Source organism: Heteronotia binoei, chromosome 9, assembly GCF_032191835.1.
Source record: "Heteronotia binoei isolate CCM8104 ecotype False Entrance Well chromosome 9, APGP_CSIRO_Hbin_v1, whole genome shotgun sequence".
NCBI classification, from domain to species: domain Eukaryota; kingdom Metazoa; phylum Chordata; class Lepidosauria; order Squamata; family Gekkonidae; genus Heteronotia; species Heteronotia binoei.
The window spans coordinates 91,282,011-91,300,840 of record NC_083231.1 but is presented as its reverse complement, the minus strand read 5'-3'; the positions used below and the strand labels follow the sequence as shown (position 1 = coordinate 91,300,840).

Here is an 18,830-nt window from a genome sequence, read left to right as displayed (position 1 = left end):
CCTGACCGTTAGAGCAATTCCTCAGTGGAACAGGCTTGCTCGGGAGGTGGTGGGCTCTCCTTCCTTGGAGATTTTTAAACAGAGGCTAGATGGCCATCTGACAGCAATGAGGATCCTGTGAATTTAGGAGGAGGTATCTGTGAGTTTCCTGCATTGTGCAGGGCGTTGGGACTAGATGACCCTGGAGATCCCTTCCAACTCTATGATTCTATTATTATATAACACTACTGTGGAGGATAGCTGTGAAAGCTGGTGGTCTTGAGCCGGCTGTCTGCCATCACTGCACCATCACAGGCATTAAAACTCTGAATCCCAGTGAAAGGAGGCAACATCAGCAGAAAGCCTCAGATTCTATGCCCTGTTGTTGTACCTCCAAAGGAACTGATTGGTCACTGTGTGAGACAGCATGCTGAACTAGAGGGACCACTGGTCTGATGCAACAGGGTGCTTCTTATGTTCTTACTCAGTTAACAGAAAGGACAATGATCAAGGTGGTAAAGGCCCCAAGGTCATGGGTCTCAAATATTTCCACCTTCCAAACAGAGCAGTGACTGCAGAAAATAGAAGCCACAGAAAAGTTGCTCATGCAATGTATGGCAACATGCAAAGAGATTCCCCAGATTCAGATCACCACACACTGAGGCTGTGGGTGGCAGCATACGGCGAGTTAACTTCAGCTCTTCCACGCATTAGATCATTCCAGTACAGTCCCTAGGTGAACACAAGTTGTTGACCACTTGCCTCTTCAAGTCATGTCTTGACTTGACCTCAGAGATCCCCACCCTGAAGTACGTATACAATAGATCTCATTGAAATCACATGTAGTGACCTGCAGATCTAAATTTATAATCCTAATAACTGGCAGCTGAGCCACACTAATTTTGGCAACCCACACAGCACGCATCTAGCTTGCTCCCTGTATCCCAGAGAATCAGCTTGCCTGTCAGTGTATCAAGTTGCACGCACTGAGAAGCAGGCATGGCACCTATTTCTAGGTTAATGTCAGAGGCAACCATTTCTTAGAAAACAAGGCCAGGGTAGGAGATCTTTTTACCTCACTGCTACCAGAGGGGGAATGGCAAGACAGGAAGTTACTGAAAAGACATAAGGGCAATATAATGACATGTTGTTACATTTGAACACAGCAACTTTTGGGATATTCTCCATGGGAATATTTATTTATTTATTTAGTGGATTTATAGTCCACCCTTTCCCATAATGGGCTCAGGGCAGATTACAGCATAATAGAACAATTAAAAATCCAATAGTAAAACAGTTAAAACAATTAAAACCAATAGATAAAAACAGATAATGAAAAATTAATATCGAAAATATATAAATTATTGTTGAAATGGTCTACAGAAGAAGTAGTAAAATCTCAAATGATTAAATGGGCAATTAATGTAAACAAGGAAATAGAAATGGGTACATGGGAATATCTTTGGAAGAACTCCATGAAAATATCAACATGTCAGAGTATTAAAGAGAACTGTTTCAAGATGATGTATAGGTGGTATATGACTCCAAAAAAACTGGCAAAGATGAGTAAAAAGATGTCGGATAGATGTTGGAAATGTAAGAAACATGAAGGTTCTTTTTACCATATGTGGTGGACTTGTGAAAAAGCGAAAAAGTTTTGGCAGATGATACAACAAGAAATATCTCAAATTTTGGGATATGATTTTAAGAAAGTAGCAGAGACTTTTCTGTTGGGATTTCCAAAAGAAGATAGAACTCTAATTTGGTACTTGCTCTCAGCCGCTAGGACATTATATGCGCAGTTATGGAAACAAGAAAAAAATACCAGAGAAATGGGATTGGATTGTGAAAGTTTTATCATGGAGTGAGATAGATAAACTAACAAGAACTTTAAGAGACTATGATTTGGAAGTGTTTAAAAGGGAATGGAAGAAATTTAGAGGATATATAGAAAAAGAGTGGCATTTGAAAGGACATTGGGCAATTTTTTAACAATGAATTTAAGAAAAGGGAGAAACTGAACCTTGATGGGTTAAGGGTACCTTTATAAGTGAACTTAAGTATATAACATCGGCGGAAGTCTAGTAAAGGAGGGAGGGGGGATTAGAAAAATATCATATGGGTTAGGGATAGTAATGATATAATTAGATATTGTTACTATATGTTATTAATAAATTGTTTTAAAACTGATAAAAACAGCCTGGATGGTGTAAGCACATTCTACAAATTAGGACATAGATGTCATAGGTGTCCTAGATGTCAAAATTGTTGGCCCAATCTCTAGCAATCAGGATGGTAAATCAGTGCAGGGAGGCCAATAGATGGTATAATCAATGAAATGAGGACGCCCACTTGCCTCAGCCAAAGGCCTGGCGGAATAGCTCCATTTTACAGGCCCTACGGAATAGTAGTAAATTCGGTAGGGTCTGAATCTGAATGAGGGGCTGATTCCACCAGGCCGGGCCAGAACCAAAAAGGCCCTGACAAGCCAGACATCCTTTGAGTCAGGGATAGTCAAAAGATGTTGATTGGCCGATCGTAATAATCTCTGGGGCTCATATAGGGAGAGACGGTCCCACAGGTATGTTGGTCCCAGGCTGCACAAGGCTTTAAAAGTCAGTACTAGAATCTTGAAGTGGATCCAGTACTCAATTGGTAGCCAGTGCAAACTGTGCAGTATTGGCCGACTGCTTGCCCGTAAAGGCAATTCAGACAGCAATCGTGCTGCTGCATTTTGCACCAGCTGGAGTTTCCAGATCAGCCCCAAGGATAAGCCTGCACACAGCAAGTTACAGTAGTCCAGCCTGGATCACTGGATCCAGTGGATCACTGTAGCTAAGTCGTGAGGAGCCAGCTGTTTGACCTGCCGAAGATGATAAAAGGCAGATCACACAACTGCTGTGACCTGGGCCTCCATAGAAAGGGTGGCATCTAGTATCACACCCAAACTCCTCACCTTCTGGGCTGGCACAAGAGATGCGCCATCCAGGGTGGAGAGTTGGATGTCCAGTCTTAGCCCCAAAAAACTCAGGTACAGTACCTCCGTCTTGGTTGGATTAAGCTTCAGCTGGCTCAGTTGTAACCAACCAGGTCAAATGGTCTGGGGTGGAGTCTGAGTGGTAGCATCACCAGGTGCAGACATTACAACATCAAAAAATAAATGTGTGAATAGAGCCTTGAAGTACTATAAGGAAATGTTTCCCATACACAGCCCTAGAAATTCATCCATGAGATTCCTACTAAGGACGGATTGTTATTGCACTTAATTTCATTTCTCTCAGTGGTATTTATTTTATTTTGCCTTTGAGTCTCAATATCCTGGAACAAATTTTTGTGCATTTTGTCATCTCAGAACAGCAACACTTTAAAAAAAATGATTTCAATCCACTTTCACTTGGCATATTGAAACGGCTGCAGCTATACAGCCATACCTGTGCAGGGGAGAGAAGGGACACCACCACTAAGTGAGCCAAGGCTGCATGGTGCCAGTGTTCTGGGCACTGCCCAGTAGCACACAACACAGTCCAGTGATGTCACTGCTAGATGCCATTGGTCACACCCAGTGACTGGGTTAAGGAACTGGGACACATCTTTTTTTCCATTGCTACCACAATAACAAGTGTCACAGTCTTTTTGAATTTAGATTCCAATTGTGAATTTCCTCTGCCTAATCCAGCACAAATAATCAGCTCTTATTGTGTTTCTTTCCCCCAAAACCAGTTTGAGCCATGGGGATAATATTCTCCCTTCAATTGCTTAAAATTCTTTGATGGGAGACATTTAGACCATCCAGATCTTGGCTGGTAAAAAAGGAAGGCTTCACATGCCTCAGGATTCTACCCTTCCCTAGGACTCTAACATGAGGTGTCCATTGGACCACCAAGGAGACCTGCCCCACAGATTGAGGCCCAAAGCATTAACATCTGGGTCCCCTTCACTGCATCTACTAATAAATGGTACCCCCTCATTTGCTGTTCAGCCTCATGAAGGATGCCCTAATCTCCTTGGGAGGACGACAGAGACACTCAAATGTGATGAGGAAAAACATGGAAAATAAATCCTCATTAGGAACCAGCTTAATCAGTATACAGACATGATGACAACATCCCTTCAAGGCACAAAATCTCTTTTTAAAAAGGAGGTATTATCCTCATACTTGACACATGCAGCCCGGCACTATAGAAAAACAACCTTCCCAGCATCTTCTGCTCCAAAAATAGGAATACAGCTGTTCAAGTTGTTTTCTCCCTCATGCTGATTTCTACAGAGTAGAAACAATATATGGATCCTTCAGCAGAAAGATGACCCGCCATGTTTTAATTAACCATTGTAACCAAAACAGCTGCCTTTTTTGCAGCTTACTGAGATCCTCAATTCCATCACATCAGTTACATTATAAAGGAAAAGAACCCCCTTTCTAATTTTTGTAGATTCAGGTGGGTCTGTGTTGGTCTGAAGCAGCAGAACAAAGTTTGAATCCAAGGGCATCTTGAAGACCAACAAAGTTTTATTCTGGGTATAACTTCCTGTGTGCTTTCATCTGAAGAAGTGGGCATGCACACAAAAGTTTATACCCAGAATAAAACTTTGTTGGTCTTCAAAGTGCTACTGGACTCAGACCTTGCTCTAATTTTGGGGTGTGTTAAAGTTCAGGGATCTCTTCCTCAGTTTGTCTTGCAGGGAACATAATCAGCAAGACATATAAGGGTAACAGCAGAGAGAAGATGCTAGCCATATCCAACCATGAAGGGAAGAAAATGTAAGTGTCCTTAAGTTTCCTTAACATTCTCACTGACTCCCCACAGCAATCTATGGAGCCCAACATTTTGTTTGTGGCAGTCAGAAACAGAATAGCATCTGCAATGGGACAGGGAGAAACAGACAGAAATTGTCACCTCCTCTTAAGAAAATAGAACTGCCTTTCAACCTCAGAACATGGCTGGATACAGATCACCAAACTACCAAAGCTCTACCAGCATCATTTACTTAAAGGGTCAAACCACAGGAGCCACAGGAAGACCCATGACCATATCTTCCCAGAGGTGAAAGACATAGAAACAACAGTCACATGGTCATAAGAACATATGAGAAGCCATGTTGGATCAGGCCAATGGCCCATCCAGTCCAACACTCTGTGTCACACAGTGGCCAAAAAACCCAAGTGCCATCAGGAAGTCCACCAGTGCAGCCAGGACACTAGAAACCCTCCCACTGTGCCCCACCCCAAGCACCAAGAATACAGAGCATCTCTGCCTCAGACAGAGTTCCAACGATAAGCTGTGGCTAATAGCCACTGATGGACTTCTGCTCCATATGCTTATACAATCCCCAACAGAAGGAGGACCTCAGTGCGATGAGGGATTTCATCTGGCTGTATCAATTCACTGACTAAAACAGAGCCTGCCCACCCTTACCAAACACACACACACTGCTACTAATCCTAGAAGGGGGGGGGGGGGTAGAGTCAGCAAAACTATGCCAGAGGTTTTACCACATTTGGTGGCAATGTGAATATGCCAAAAAATACTGGGCCCAAATTAACATTTGGACACAAAAAATATTAAGAATTAAGCTTCAACATACTCCTGAACTACATTTGCTAAATGTATGTAAAGGAAGTCTACCCAGACAAGAAAAAAAAATATTGTTGCATATAATAACTGCCGCAAGAATCCTCCACGCGAAATACTGGAAAGTCTCGAAATTACCAGACAGAGTCGGATTTATTCAGAAATTATTAGAGGCAGCAGAGATGGACACTAACCGTAAGATTAAGAGGAGGCAATCTACAAGATTGCAGGAAGATTGGGACTATTTGTATATATGGATAAAAAGTATGGGATTTACTATGAGAAAACCAGATGTGTGCTTAGGTAAAGCCCCTTAAGCTCCTTGGGTGGAAGGGTGGGTGATTGGTTTGAGTATGGTATGTATGATCTATGTATAGTTTGTTTGTTGGTTATTGATATATGGAAGTGTTAATAAAGGATTTGTTTGTTTAAAAAAAAAAAAACTATGCCAGAGGTGTGTTATCCCACACAAACAAATTGTGGTCCTACACAGCCATCAGTTAAATATAAAGAAACACTGAGCTCAGAGATCTCCCAGGCCTCAGTTTGATGTTGTTAAAGATTAAATATCATTGCATTTTTAATGATGTTGTGGTACCTTGTTATTGTGGTTTTTTAAAAAATAGCTTGCAATATGCTCAAACCAATCCAGCTGCACTTTACGGCAGCTTAATGAGATGTAGCTTCTTATTAGGTAATACTGTTCCCAGAAAGTGTCAGGGCTGCACAAAGTAAGCAGTTCAGCACACGAGTAAAGGCACATAATGCACAAAGCAGCTTGAGCAGGATGTTTACAGCCCTGGCAGAAGACACCCTCTCTCCTCAGAACTTAAAAGCCTTGAGCACTCTGCTAACTATATATCCCGACATTACTTCCGGTTTAAACTGGAAGTGACACAGGATGTTCTGGTATTCTGCAAAAACTCTATGCTGAACCCACTGAATTTTTGCAAAATGCTAGAGTACCCTGCCGCGTCACTTCCAGACAGAGAGCCAGTTTGGTGTAGTGGTTAAGTGCGCAGTTTGGTTATCTGGGAGAACCAGGTTTGATTCCCCACTCTTTCACTTGCAGCTGCTGAAATGGCCTTGGGGCAGCCATTGCTCTTGCAGGAGTTGTCCTGGAAAGGGCAGCTGCTGTAAGAGCTCTCTCAGCCCCACCTACCTCACAACAGGGTGTCTGTTGTGAGGGCGGCGGAAGGTAAAGGAGATTGTGGCCACTATGCGATTCAGAGTATAGGACGGGATATAAATCCAGTATCATCATCACCAATATCATAAGCACGCCTGCCTGCCCCACCCACCCACACTGCTCTCAGTAATTGTAGGCTGTGGCCTGCCAACCCTATTGTAGCTTGATGCACTCATAAGGAGTCTGCATGCAAGTTCAAAGCTTAGTTCCATTTCAATGAAAGAAGAATCTCCCAGCAGCTTGGGTTTGAAGTACTCATTACCAGCTTCTGATACTGTTCCGTGCAGGGCTTTTTAAAATATTCTCTATGTTTTGAGGTTTGTAACATTTCTCTGGCCAGATAATCATATTTAATTTCTTCTGAATGTAACAACTGAAATCAACAAATTCCAGGTATGCTTGGAATGATCATAATTACGTAGAGAGCCAGCATGGTGTACTGGCAGATTGTAATCTGTTGAACCAGGTTTGATTCCTCATTCCTTCACAGGGAGCCAGCCGGGTGACCTTGGGCCAGTCACCGTTCTCTCAGAACTCTCTCAGCCCTACCTATCTGACAAGGTGAGAGTTGTGGGGAGAGGAAGGGAAAGTGATCAGAAGCCGCTGTGAGACTCCTTAAGGCAGAGAAAAGTGGGGTACAAAAACCAACTCCTTTGACATCTGAATTTCCTGATCAAAATTTTCCCGTTCACAAACACGCGGCTGTTACCTTTCTGATGAAATTAACGTGGCACTGTCCTTTCTGCACAGGCGGAGGGCATTCTGGAGGCACGCTATACGCTTGGTGATTTTTACTCTGCTCTGCGGCATGCCAAACGGCAGATAAGAAGTGAACTTGAATGGTACTGACCTCTTGGATCACATCAGTAATATCAAAGCTCTGTGTCAGGGACAGGAGAAGTATGAATTATGAAGCACAATACATTAATCACTCTGACATGCAACATCTGCTATGCACTGGTTCACTTATCCTGGGTCTAGTACAGCCATTATTTTCTTCATTTGCAGAAAAGTGCTATACTGGGAACTCTCTAATCCCCACTATGGTCAATTCTGAAACTCCCTGAAGCTCCTAAATTTACTTTAGAGACTAAAAAGCTACCAAAGCTGAGATTCGTCAGATCGCAAGTTGCATTGCATTACCCTCGCAACTAAACTGTTTCCTGGAGGCAAAGAAAGCAAGTGAAAGAAACATCTGAGCAAACGCAACTTCCTACCAGGTCTGCACAGCTGGCAGCCACCAAGCTGAATGAAGCTTATTAATGTGCAGGGGAGAGCAAGGATTTAAAGGGATCAATAAACCTTATGACGATACAGTGGAGGTGAAGCATAGGTTTAAGGAACTAGAGTTGATAGACAGAGTACCTGAAGAACTATGGACGGAGGTTCGTGACATTGCACAGAAGGCAGCAATCAGCACCATCCCAAAGAAAAAGAAATGCAAGAAAACAAAGTGGCTGTCTGATGAGGCTTTACAAGTAGCTGAGGAAAGAAGGAAAGCGAAAAGCAAAGGTGAAAAGGAAAGATTCACCCAACTGAATGCAGATTTCCAGAGAATAGCAAGGAGAAATAAGGAGGCTTTCCTGAAGGAACAATGCAAAGCAATAGAGGAAAATAACTGAATGGGAAGGACAAGAGATCTCGTCAAGAAAATTGGAGAAATCAAGGGAACGTTTTGTGCAAAGATGGCCATGATAAAGGACAAAAATGGTAGGGTCCTAACAGAAGCAGAAGAGATCAGGAAGAAGTGGCAAGAATACACAGAAGAATTATACAAGAACGATCTCAATATCCCAGACAACCATGACAGTGAAATTGATGACCTTGAGCCAGACATCCTGGATTGTGAAGTCAAATGGGCTTTAGAAAGCATTACTAAAAAACAAAACGAACGGAGATAATCATATTCCAGTTGCGCTATTCAAAGTCCTAAAAGATGCTGCTGCTAAAGTGATGCACACATTATGTGAACAAATTTGGAAAACACAACAGCGGCCACAGGACTGGAAAAGGTCAGTTTATATTCCAATCCCAAAGAAGCGTAATGCCAAGGAATGTTCAAACTATTGCATCATTGCACTCATTTCACATGGCAGCAAGGTCATGTTAAAGATCTTACAAGCTAGGCTTCAGCAGTATGCAGATCGGGAACTACCAGAAGTTCAAGCTGGGTTTCGGAGAAGTAGAGGAACTAGAGATCAAATTGCCAACATACAATGGATTATGGAGAAAGCACGAGAATATCAGAAAAACATCTACTTTTGCTTCATTGACTATGCTAAAGCCTTTGATTGTGTGGATCACAACAAACTGTGGCAAGTCCTTAAAGAGATGGGAGTACCAGACCACCTCACATGTCTCCTGAGAAACCTGTATAAGGGTGAAGAAGCAAATGTCAGAATGGGATATGGAACAACTGATTGGTTTAGATTAGGAAAAGGAGTTCGACAAGGATATATATTGTCACCCTGCTTATTTAATTTATATGCAGAGTACATCATGCAGAATGCTGGCCTGGATGAAGCACAAACCGGAATTAAGATTGCCGGGAAAAACATCAACAACCTCAGATATGCAGATGACACTACTCTAATGGCAGAAAGTGAGGAGGACCTAAAGAACCTCTTGTTGAGGGTGAAAGAGGAGAGCAAAAAAGTAGGCTTGAAACTCAACATCAAAAAAACTAAGATCATGGCATCTGGTCCCATCACACCTTGGCAAATAGAAGGGGAAGACATGGAAGTAGTGCCAGACTTCATATTTCTGGGATCCAAGATCATTGCTGATGGTGACTGTAGCCATTAAATTAAAAGACGTTTGCTCCTTGGGAGGACAGCTATGGCGAACCTGGGCAGTATAATAAAAAGTAGAGACATCACCCTGCCAACAAAAGTCCGTATAGTCAAAGCGATGGTATTCCCAGTAGTAATATATGGCTGTGAGAGTTGGACCATAAGGAAGGCCGAGCGCAGAAGAATAGATGCTTTTGAGCTGTGGTGCTGGAGAAGAATCTTGAGAGTCCCTTGGACTGCAAGACGATCATATCAGTCAGTCCTAAGGGAAATCAACCCAGACTGTTCTCTGGAAGGTCAGATGCTGAAGCTGAAGCTCAAATACTTTGGCCATCAAATGAGAAGAGAGCACTCCCTAGAGAAGATCCTGATGCTAGGAAAGACAGAAGGCAAAAGAAGAAGGGGACGGCAAAAGATGAGACTGCTGGACACTGTTACTGATGTAACAAACATGAATTTGAGCAAACTTTGGAGGATGGTGGAAGACAGGAGGGCCTGGCATGACTTTGTCCATGGGGACGCAAAGAGTCAGACTAGACTGTGCGACTGAACAACAACCAAGCATCTAGCAGGCTGCAACAAAAGGCTGGTGGGTCTCCAGATCAGCAGGCTAGATCTAAATGGAACAGTGCAATAACTGGCTGTCCCCAGCAGATTGCGCTCAAGGAGGGAGGAAGAGAATGGCTGTGCACTGGCTGTTACATCTGGATGACAGTGAGAAACAGCCTGATCTAGCAGCCTTCACTTGTTTTTGCAAGCCTTGGCCACTAGAGGCCTCAGTGAATGCACAGGAAATGAAAGATGAGCATGGCCCTCCTTCCTGGCCAACACCCAGTAGCCACAGCCATTCAAATGGACTTTTCCCATCCCATCCTTGCCCTGTCTACGGTAGCCCGTTTATGACAACAGGCACAACTACACTGGTCAGTTCTTTCAACACTAAGTTCACTGATATGCCTCCATCATCAGTGTGACTTTGTGCAGACTCTCAGTTTGCCTGTGACTGCAGGCTACTGAGATAAACCATCTCCTAAATACTATGGAACTACAGATTAATATGCAGAATAGCTGCTGAAAAAGTAGAAATAACCATCAAAATGGGGCCTGGAAGACCATCCCAAGATCATCAAAATCTTTTGCTCTGTACTCAGTTGTGGAAATCCCTATAAAACAAGGAAACAGTGACACTCACATATCTACTGAACATGTTGTCTGTTCTTCCAACAGTGATATTATTGACCACAATCTCAGCTACTGTATCCACTCCTTCAAAAACCAAACTCACTTTCTGCCATATGCTACAGGAAGAGAACAGAGGAATAAAGAGTTATTGGAGTGTCCTAAATCAATTATTCATAAAATGTTCATTAGTGATTCCCTAAAAGCTCTGGTTTTCAAATCTGGAATCAGTATCAAGAATGTGAACTTCTTTCTTTCCTCTCCATAGTTCTGAATGCCTTATCTATATTTTATCTGGACACTTGTACAGACGCTAACCATGGTTAGCATGAACCAGAATTTTCATTTTGGCCAGAGTTTGAAATGTGGATTTGGTTTGCAAATTCTGATTAATATGAGCAATGATTTCTTGAAGCTTCACTGCAGACAAAATGCTGAGCCGTGGTTAAGTCAGACAAGAAAAGAGACGAGAAACAGGGACTGAAAGGACACAGCATTCCTAAAGCTAGTTTCCAATTTGCAAATCACAGGTTTCAGCATTAAGCATGCCAGTCTCTGAAAGCCTTCTATTGCTCTGAAAATATTAATAACCATGTTGCCTCTGAAGAGACAACCAACATGCATCAGACACACAAAGATCAGATTTTGGTTACTTGCCTCATATCAATTTTCAAGATGAGTTTCAGTAATGTATAATTCAGGAACCATTTTTAAAATGGGAGAAGACTTGAAAGTGTTTTATTAAAAGCCTTGATGCAGCCAAATGGTTTGCTCTGTGTATCCAACATACCACAGGAATTTCTGGAGTATGAAGAGGTGAGAAGAGTAAGCATCTATTCATTCATAATTCCCCAAGGAGCACAGGTGCACTTTCTCTGTGTCTGTGCTGTGCTGATGTCATGTGTAATCAGAGTTCCCAACACTGTCTCAGCAAATACCTAGAAATGTTGAGGCAGTACCTTGGGAGGGCAGAGTTTGAGGAGGATGTGATGTCACTTCTGGGAGATACTCTAGGCTGCCCCTCTATTTTCTACAGCCTTTAGGAAAATTCCTAGAGAGTCATTATGTGAAGGCCACTTTTTCTCTGGTTTCTCAATTCAACAGGGGCAAGAAATTAAGGCCGGGAGGGTGGTAATTCCCTGCCTTGGATGAGTAAATGGGAGGACTACTTGGCATGCAGCCTCTTACCATGTGATCTCACAATTAACTGAGTCTTTATTCATTCTGCTGAAGATACCCTCTTAGGTGCAACGGTGTTCTAGTTAATTTCTGTGCCTTTTCACTTGTTTCTGTTTCCATGCCTCCTGCAGCTACCTTTGCACCCGGCTTGCTCTGAATAATCTGACAACCAATAAATGTGTTTTAATTAATTTTTTATGTTTGCAAATGAAACACACAAAGCCATGCCATTTCCAACAGTGTTACCTACCTGATGGAACAGTCTTCTTGGTAAAAGATACCCTTCATTGGCTGCCTTTGGCAAACCACTGCAGATCATTTCATTTACCAAGGGCTTTCAAAACCAGGATTAGGAATGTTTTTGTTAGGTTGACAAACCTAAAAATGACCAGCACAAGCACAACATTCCAATATGGTGATCCCTCCAAAAGAGAGGAAATAACTAATGCACATAGGAAGGAGCACATGCCCCTGCAAAAGGTTAAGGGGCTGAGCCCTGTCATGCCTGCACCATGCCAGACACAGACCTAAAGGCCCGTAAGTGGACAGCTTCACCAAATTCCAGGAGCGCTTTGACAAATGGTACTGTTGTAATGTTTCATTCTCATACCTGACATCAAAAAGAGTTTGGAATTCTCTGCTATAGGTCCAGTTATCCAGGGAGATCCATCTGTAGGCCAGATCATTAAATCTATAATAAGGATCCTAGTGATGGACCACACAAAAGAAACAAAAAGTCTGCTTATTAAAAGGCGGCACTGCAAAAAACAAAAACAGCTGTTAGCACAGTGCTAGAATACTGAGATTAAGAAAGCAATTCATAGTTTTAGCAGGTTAGTTTGGCTGCCTAAATTCTTTTTATATTGATTTGCTGCTTTCCCAAACAATACTTTTTTAACATTCATACTTTCATTTTGAAATTACGTGGAATTTTATTTGCCTATTTTTATTATATTTTTATGCAACCATAAGCTGCTCTGGGACACTTTTGCTGAGAAGCAGAATAAAAAAATGCTTCAAGAAATAAACAAACATAAATTTTGGCTGAACAGCTAGACTGGAGCCCAGTAGCCCCTTCCACACAGGCAAGTGGTTAGGGCATTGGCCTTTGAGAGACAGAACTCTGTCAGATACTGGCTGAACTGACAAGGTTTTCATTATTACTAGTACTACTAGCTCTATTTTTAGTTTCAGTTTCACTACTACTATTTTCAGAATCAGCTCTAATCACCCAGACTAGCCCAGTCTTGTCAGGGTTCAGAAGCTACGTAGAATCAGTACCTTAATGGGAGATCCCCAAGGAAGACTGCTGGGACTGCTATGCAGAGGAAGGCAAAGGCAAACCATATCTTCTCAACTCTTGCCTTAGAAGCCCCACCATGAGGTGGAACTTCATGGGGTTGTCATGAGTCCGTTGCAACTTGACAGGCATATTTTACTTAGTACTATTTTCAGCAGTAAGACATGATGGCAAGCACTACCCTTTCTCTTCTCCTTCATTATACAACCCTGAACGGATACTGCTTTTCCATATAAAGCAAAGAGAAACTCAGTTCACATCCCATGTAATAACAAACCATGCTCTTAGCTTATGGAAACAAGCCTTAGGTTTGTGGCTTCTCTCCTAACGTTACCTATTCAGATTTTCTTTGACATTACATTAGAAATGAAAACTATGGCTAGCGTTTCTCTTACAACCAGAACTGGAAGTCAAGGTCAGGTCAAAGTTTCCAATTTTTGTTTGGGCAACAAGTACAATGTGTAGTTTTCTGGTTCAAAGGTAACTCCTACCTGGGTAACGCTGCCAGGTCTGGGCTGGGGAATACCTGGAGATTTTGCAGGAGGAACCTGAGAAGGGCAGGGTTTGGGGAGGGAAGGGACCTCAACAGGGAAGAATGCCATAGAGCCCACATTCCAAAGTGGCCATTTTCTCTAGGTAAACTGATCTCTGTCACCTGGAGTTCAGTCGTAATCCCAGGAGAGCTCCATCCACCACCTGAAGGTTGGCAACCCTAGGGAGCTGAGTCACATACAAACAGGATCTCTACCAAACTTCTGCTACTATTCTCACAGTGACAGAAAGGATTACAGAGCTCCTTTTTTGCATGACCCATCTTGTGCGGGTATATCATAATCTGTGCCAATTGTTGCTGGTCCTCCAGACCTCACTCGATTCAAAATCCAGTCCTGGTTTAAAAACCAGTCACCAATTTGTGCTCCACAACCACCACATGGAACAAAAGCCTTTCAACAAATAAGCTATCTGCCCATCCAGAAAAAGAAGAAGCATTATTCTTTGCAGATGCAGAGAAAGCATTTGACAATTTAAACTGGGACTTTATGTTTGCAGTAATGGAAAAAATGGAGCTTGGAGAAAGCTTTATAAGAATGATAAAAGCAATATATTCTGAACAAAGCGCAAGGTTATGTATAAATGCAGATCTTACAGAAGATATGAACATCAGCAAAGGTACTAGACAAGGTTATCCACTTTCACCATTGTTGTTTATAATGACTCTTGAAATATTATTGATGCAAATACAAGAAGAAAAAGATATAGAAGGATTAAGAATAAAAGGATTTACTTATAAATACAGAGCTTTTGCTGATGATATAATGTTTATAAATGAAAACCCCATACCAGTTACGGTACACCTTTGTTGTTAGCTAAAATACAAGAATAGGGGGAGTTGGCGGGACTTTGTATTAATAGAGATAAATCAAAAATTCTGTGTAAAAATATGCAGATAAACAAACAACAAGAATTGCAGAAACTAACGGGCTGCGAAGTCACCTCCAAGGTAAAATATCTGGGGGTGGAGATAACAATGAAGAATATTGATCTGTTTAAAAATAATTATGAGAAGTTATGGCATAAAATGGATGAAGACATGTTAAAATGGAACAAGCTTAATTTGTCATTGTTGGGTAGAATAGCTGCAATTAAAATGAATATTCTACCAAGAATAATGTATTTGTTTCAAACTATTCCTATTGTGAAGGATAGTAAACAATCTGATAAATGGCGAAGAAAAATTTCAGAATTTGTGTCGGCCGGGAAGAAACCAAGGATTAAAATGAAAATTTTGACAGATGCAAAAGAGAGAGGTGGATTTCAACTTGCTTAGTATGGATAAAAGAATGGATAATGCTGTTAAACAGAAAACTTTTAGTGTTGGAAGGTCACGGAAATAAATTTGGCTGGCACGCATATTTGTATTATGGAAAAAAGAAGATGGACGGTTTTTTCTCTCACCATTATATAAGAAATAATTTGTTAAGTACATGGATGAAATATAAGAAGTATGGAGATGAGAGAAGACCGTTATGGATAGTACCGGTGGAAGTAATAAAAATAACAGCTAAGGTAGGGGAAGAAAAGTGGTTGTCATATAGTCAACTGTTAAAAATACAAAGTGGCAAAATAGAACTGAAAACTGCTGAAGAGTTGAATAATAAATATGATTGGTTTCAAATGCAACAAATAAAGAGCTTGGTGGAGATTGATATTAAAACTGAAGGAATAAGGAAGGAGCAAACAGAAATGGAAAAATTTCTGCTTGGAGACAATGATAAATTAATTTCAAAAGTATATAAATTACTTTTACAATGGTCTACAGAAGACAAAGTAGTAAAATCTCAAATGATTAAATGGGCAATTAATGTAATAAAGAAATACAGATGGAAACTTGGGAATATTTGTGGAAGAACTCTATGAAACTCTCAACATGCCAGAATATCAAAGAAAATTGTTTTAAGATGATGTACAGATGGTATATAACTCCTAAAAAATTGGCAAAGATGAATAACAAGATGCTAGGCAGATGTTGGAAATGTAAAAAGCATGAAGGTTCTTTCTACCATATGTGGTGGACTTGTGAAAGAGCTAAAATGTTTTGGCAAGAGATTTCTAAGATCTTGGGATATGAATTTAAGAAAGTTGCAGAGACTTTTCTGTTAGGATTACAAATGGAAAAATTTCCAAAAGAAGACAGAACTTTAATCTGGTACTTGCTCTCAGCTGCTAGGACATTGTATGCGCAGTTGTGGAAGCAAGAAAAAATACCAGAGAAATGGGATTGGATTGTTAAAGTTATGACATGGAGTGAAATGGATAAGTTAACAAGAACTTTAAGAGACTATGATTCAGAAGTATTTAAGATAGAGTGGAAGAAGTTCAGAAGATACATAGAAAAAGAATGGAAAATAAAAGGACATTGGACAATCTTTGATAATGATTAAGTATAAGTGGGGGGAAGATATGAACTTTGGTTCCTATTAATTAGGGGTACCTTTTAAAATGATGTTTTGAATTTACTACACCGGCAGGGGGCAAAGTAAAGGGGGGAGGGGTGTGTAGAAAGTAATATATGGGATTAATGATATAAGAAATTGAATATATTGCCATATGTTACTAATAAAAATTGTTTGAAACTCAACAAATAAGCTATCTGCTGATCTTCCTTGACTAAACCCGATTGAAACAATCATACGTAGATGCGCCTATTTCATTGATCAAATCTCCCCCTCACATTACAAACGTGGTCCAAACGCGATGCCTCTATTATTAGCAAGAGATTTTACTGAGCATGCACCGAGCTTGTCTCATCCTGCCCATGAAACTGTTCGGCATTTCGATGGCACATCTGCTATGCTCATTTCTCTCTCCCCTCCGGTTCCCCACCTCCCCGCCATTCTCAGGGAAGCCTCTGAAAAGACGAATCAAGAAAGCAAGTATTAAATTATCAAGAGTTAATTCTCTTATCACTGCCCAGGCAGAGCATGGATAAAGCATCCCTTGAGGGAATGCACACTTGGTTGACCCTGGGATTTTATCTTAATTAAGCCAGTGTTTGAAACGAGAGGAGTACAGTCCTTTTTAAGCAACACAGCACCATTTCCCCCTTCTGCTGACAGCGTTTCATAAAGATAACCTGCCATTTGAATAGAAGGAAGGAGGGGAGGGGAGAACCCAACCAAACCTTTAGCCGGCCCGTATGTGCAAGCGCAATGCATATTTTAGTGAGTCGGTGCTAAATATAAACCCTGGCAGGAATATTTAGCACTCCTGTAGCAAACAAGGAGGCAGAGATCGCTTTCTGCCACAGCTTCTCGTAGAGGCATCTACAGAACAACTGATGTGTCATCCGCACAGCAGGTTAATATTTCATTAAGTTGCATCTCGTGCAGTTTCGTAGGCTCCCAGATGCCACAAAATAAAAATGGGGATGTGTCTGTAACACCCCTGATCGTACCAGAGATTACTGCCTGATCTCTCATCTCCCAATTCCATTACACTTTGCTAGAATCTCCACTTTTGCCTGTTTTATGCTGCATTCCTTTCTTCCATAATAAATGTTCTTAGGTGGTTTTAAAATTCAAGGTATTTGTCACAGAGGTTAAAGCTGCACACGTGGGAGAGGTGGTAATTGTCCCAAATTGTCTACACTTCAAAGTGAGCCTCAGCAGCTTATGAAATGCTAGGCAGACGCTTCATTGGAAGGACACCTCATAGTGCTTCAGTGAACATGCCTACGTGTTTGCATGCATACACATTAGATAAGGGGCTGGAGCATGTGACCCTTCAGCTACTTTGGAGTCTGTGACTCTCTTTTGCTAAGTTCCTTTAAGGAAGAAACACTTCTTCCAGTGGAGAATGACTCCTGGCGCTGGCAGGTTTCCTCTGATAGAGAAGCCTTTTCTTGCTTGAAGGACATCTTTCTCTGTTGAAGGAAGACTTGGTGGAAGGGTCCAACTTGGTGGTAGGGGAACATAGGATGCAATCCAAGGGGTATCCTCTCCCCCACTAAAAATTTAACAAGGTGGCTTACACAATAGATAAAACATACTCAGTTAAGATCAAAACAAAACTGCAAACCCCAAATCTCTCAGGACAAAATATGGACAGGGATTTACCTGGGGCAGGAAAAAAAAAAGAATCACCCCTGGCACATAGAATATGTGGGTTCCATTAGTGTGTGATTTGCTCAGGGACAGCTGAAAGGATAGTAGAACTGCTTATGCCAGTGTTGATTTTGAGGACCAAAGCACCAAAAGATTGATCTCATGTCATCCTTCCGATAGGGTTCTGTGAAAAATACATTACATAATGAAAGGTTCCCATGAAACTCTGGGCATGTTTGCATGTAATCAGCCTCCCACAAGGGCTGGTGATTCCGCTGTGTCTCTGTACCTGGAGTGATTCGTTGATCCACTCACACCTACTGCAGAGATTCACCAGAAATGCATGCCCTCAGAAGAAGTCGCCCAACACACCTCTGCATGAGTCACAGTTCTGGGCATACCTTCATTCCGATCTTTCCATGAGTGTGTGTCTACAGTTTTTATTCCATCAAATAGCAAGACTCAGTTAGCAGAATTCTACAAAACAGTGTTTTCGAATGCATGGTCACCAAACTGGCAGGAGTTAAAAGGACATTTAGCCCAAGTCCATACCATGATGGGACAAGAAAGGCCCCTTATCAGCCTATACAATTGGTATAGGTCACAAACAGAAGATAGGCATACCACATTATTATTTCAAGACATGCCCATATGGCACATTGCAGAGATCAGATGAAAAACTGGTAACCATTAAAATGATAATCAGTTAACAGAGAAGCCAAAAAGATGAAAAGAAGTACTTCTCAAGTCATGGAGGTGAAATTATTACAGACAAAACTGTGAAGCAAGTACCATTTTCACTGTTTTGTGAGCATCACAATACATAACAACCACACAAATAATGCAGAGTACCAAACCTTTTCAGTCCATGTGCAGGGGAGGTTTCGGTATCCCCTGATGTCACATCTCTTCACAACTAACTTGGCAACAGCAGGGCCTGGAGGAGATGGGCAGGTGGATAAGCAGTTTACAGCTGAAATCTATCACATATTTTAATTCTGTTGCTGAGATGCACCGAAAGGGTGTGCACTTCAAAAA

The 18,830-nt window shown here is 41.5% G+C and overlaps 1 protein-coding gene across 1 annotated transcript in view; it reads right to left on the bottom strand.

Annotated features, from left to right (window-relative positions):
* MANBA (mannosidase beta) overlaps positions 1 to 18,830 on the bottom strand; it is a 74,251-nt gene that overhangs the window by 41,930 nt on the left and 13,491 nt on the right. The window contains exons 3-5 of the mRNA XM_060246991.1: positions 12,499 to 12,593; positions 10,723 to 10,828; positions 7,448 to 7,618 (exon numbers count right to left, since the gene is read on the bottom strand). Coding sequence (XP_060102974.1) covers positions 7,448 to 7,618; positions 10,723 to 10,828; positions 12,499 to 12,593 — 372 coding nt within the window. The remainder of the gene's footprint in view (positions 1 to 7,447; positions 7,619 to 10,722; positions 10,829 to 12,498; positions 12,594 to 18,830) is intronic.